The sequence below is a fragment of the Sinocyclocheilus anshuiensis genome, unplaced genomic scaffold (genome assembly GCF_001515605.1).
Source record: "Sinocyclocheilus anshuiensis isolate Anshui unplaced genomic scaffold, SAMN03320099.WGS_v1.1 scaffold283, whole genome shotgun sequence".
In the NCBI taxonomy this organism is placed as follows: domain Eukaryota; kingdom Metazoa; phylum Chordata; class Actinopteri; order Cypriniformes; family Cyprinidae; genus Sinocyclocheilus; species Sinocyclocheilus anshuiensis.
Window position 1 is genome coordinate 4,487,168 of NW_015549605.1, and position 3,184 is coordinate 4,490,351.

A 3,184-nucleotide genomic window follows, 5' to 3' on the forward strand; every position below is an offset into this window, starting at 1 on the left:
GGTTTGTGAGTGTTGTCCAGCTGTTTCATTTACTTCGAAAAATTGACACAAAATATTATTGTTTTAAAAAAATTCTGTTCTCCAAGCAAAAATAAGTTAATATTATATATTTTTTAATATATAATATATATATATATTATATTTTTTGTTTTATCAGGGCAAGATGTCACATGTGTATTAAACATTGTAGTTTTACAGAATTTATGTTATTATTAATTTTAATTATAAATTAAATTCATATAAATTATTAATAGAAATTAAATTAATATAAACATTTTAAATGATAAAATAATATAAAATATTCTTATATAAAGTATACAACACTAATATTGTAGTATTTGTAGCTACTATAAAATGATTAATATACTTTTTATAAATACTATATATTGTATAATATCACTACTATTGGCTAAAACAATGATATTTGTCTATGTTAACATTTTTATGGTTTCATGCTTTTTTGTGCTTCACAATTAATTTATTATTTAAATATAGCAAAAAAGCTATTAAACAGCCTATGCTATCCTAACAGAAGTCAGGTTCTCATTGTGACAACTTGCCCCACTTATAGTGTTTAAAGGACAGTATATATATATATATATATTTGTTTTTTTTCCTTTTTTTTTTTCTTTCTGAATTCTACTAATCTCCATACAGAAATCGAAATCAATCCATACAGAAATCTTTCAAAAATAAACCTGGAGTGACAACTAGCCCTGACCTCCTCTTTTGAAAAAGCTTCTTCATTTTTTTCTCAGGCATCAAACATTCAAATGCCTTTCAGCTGGTCCCAGGAGGATATATTAGGAAAAGCCCACATGCAGTTTGTCCTCCTCCAGCTTCCCTTTTGGCAGCAGGCGTCCATTGGTGCCAGCGTTTGGCATCTCCTCGTCATTCCTATCATTGCACACAACCCTCAGCAGAACATTCGACAACATGTCTTGATACAGACTCAGACAGACCCATCCTGGAAGATACAGCAACGTCACCAGTCCCATGAAATTGAGAGGATAGTGTGAATAGTCCCAGGAACAGGCGTCATAGTGTCTCAGAGCGAAGCCCCAGCTGAACTCCCATGTATAAATGAAGCAGATGTAGATGGGAAGCCGCTGCAAGGTTCCCCATCCTCTCCTGAAGTGCAGATGGAGGTAGAGCTTCTCCACCACGAAGCTGCAGCTCCCATACATGAGGAAGGACCACAGGGACGTGTGGCCCCTCAAGGTCCGATCCGCTTTCTCAAACAAGTTGAACACAGAGGTGAAGAGCACCTCGTCCAGAAAGCCATGCATCCCGAAGAACACGAAGCGCAGGACGCCGGGTAACCCATTCAGGCGGGATGACCTCAATAACACCCGCTTGTCCTGATACTGCAGACGCAGGAAGCCTTTATGAAAGACATTTGTGAAGTACAAAGCGAGGATGTAATGCACAACGAGCTGCGTGACGGAAACCACTCTGATGTTCTCCGTGCAGGTCACCACATTCCCTATTAAGATCTGCAGGCAGATGTACAAGGAAGGGTAGAAGACGAGGTGGAAAACGACAGGTCGCTCCTGGAAGCATCTTTTTTGCAGGTAGATCTTTTCCAAAACCAGATGCGTAATGGAGTGCACGACGCACAGATACGGAGAGGAGAACCCCAGCAGTCTGAAGTCGTTGTGATCCAGGAACCGGCGCGCGGAGGACAGCAGGATGTCCAGCGTGACTCCGTGCATCCCGTAGAAATACATGCGCATCCACTGCGGTAAAGCAGGCTGAGCTCGCAGGCTGTCCGCTCGTCTCGTCGTCTTCATCATCACCGTATCTGTCCTCAAACGCACTCAGATGTCGACGCGTCTTTGTGTGACGGTCATTTAACGCCGCGACTCGCCGGTGGCAGGCATTTCTTCTTGCACGATCATTGGAAGGAGCGAAATGGGCAAAGAAGAAAGGACAGACTTAATAAAACCCACCACGACATGGCGCTGTCCTATTCATCTAAAGTAAAACGTCTCAAAAGTGCTATAACAATACGGCATTATACACAGTTCTGCACATCAACACTATATTATATTATATTATATTATATTATATTATATTATATGTTAGCCTATATTATAATATATGAATATTTTTTATATATTAAAATTAAAATAATTTCCTTTTATTGTTTTATAGTATTTGATTTATTTTATCTTTGTGTTATTTTATAAAATAGTGTACTATTATATAATATATCACGTATATACTATTATATATTTATATATATGATTTTTATTTTTATATTTTTGCTATTGCTGCATTTATAGTATTTGAGATATTTTTATATTTAATTATATTCATTTTCATTTTTTATTGTATAAAATACTATATTACACAAATATATTTATTTATACTTCATAAATACGTTATCTTTATCATGTACAATATATATTTATATGTTATCTTTAATATGTATATAATATATGTGTGTGTACTGTGTATATTTATTATGTATATATAAATACACAAACATACAGTATGTATTTTGAAAATATTTACATGTATTTACATGTCTATATTTATATTCATGCAATTTATATTATAAATGTATTTAATAAATAACAACATATTTTTCTGAAATGTATACATGCATGTGTGTGTGTATTTATATATACATAATAAATATACACAGTACACATACATATATTATGTAAACAATACATAATACAATATATCATATATATATATCATATACAATATATCACATTTTATCACTAGTCCTCATATTCATCCATATTTAAAAGCCCACTATGCTCTCAAATTCATTGATCACCTTGGTATTGTAAAGTTGTAGCGTAATTCAACACACAATTTAGAAACTGTGTTAGGATAATTGTACATACAAAATACTTAACGTTGTTTTAGCTTCCATATTTACAGTATTTTTGTAAATATGAGGCACTGTGAGGTTTGAGCTCAGAGATACTCCTGCATCTACTAAAATATCACATGCTGTTATCTCAGAGCTCCAGTGATCCTCTGGTGTTTTTGGAGGTGACAGATTAGCTCTAAGCAAACCGTTATCTGTGAGAGCCGTGGGATAACAGAGAACAGGAAGCGGTCAGATGTTTTCAGTGGCTCCATGACAATATTATAGTGAATCACTTGTTATATTCTTCATTTGTAAGTTGCTTTGAATAAAAGTGACTGCTAATTAAAAGGC

General features: G+C 34.4%; 1 protein-coding gene across 1 annotated transcript; it reads right to left on the reverse strand.

Annotated features, from left to right (window-relative positions):
- Positions 1-719: 719 nt before the first annotated feature.
- On the reverse strand, positions 720-1,881 carry LOC107658775 (transmembrane protein 229A-like). The gene has a single exon (XM_016447426.1). The coding sequence runs from the start codon at positions 1,794-1,796 to the stop codon at positions 804-806; it is 993 nt and encodes a 330-aa protein (XP_016302912.1). The 5' UTR covers positions 1,797-1,881; the 3' UTR covers positions 720-803.
- Positions 1,882-3,184: the final 1,303 nt, after the last annotated feature.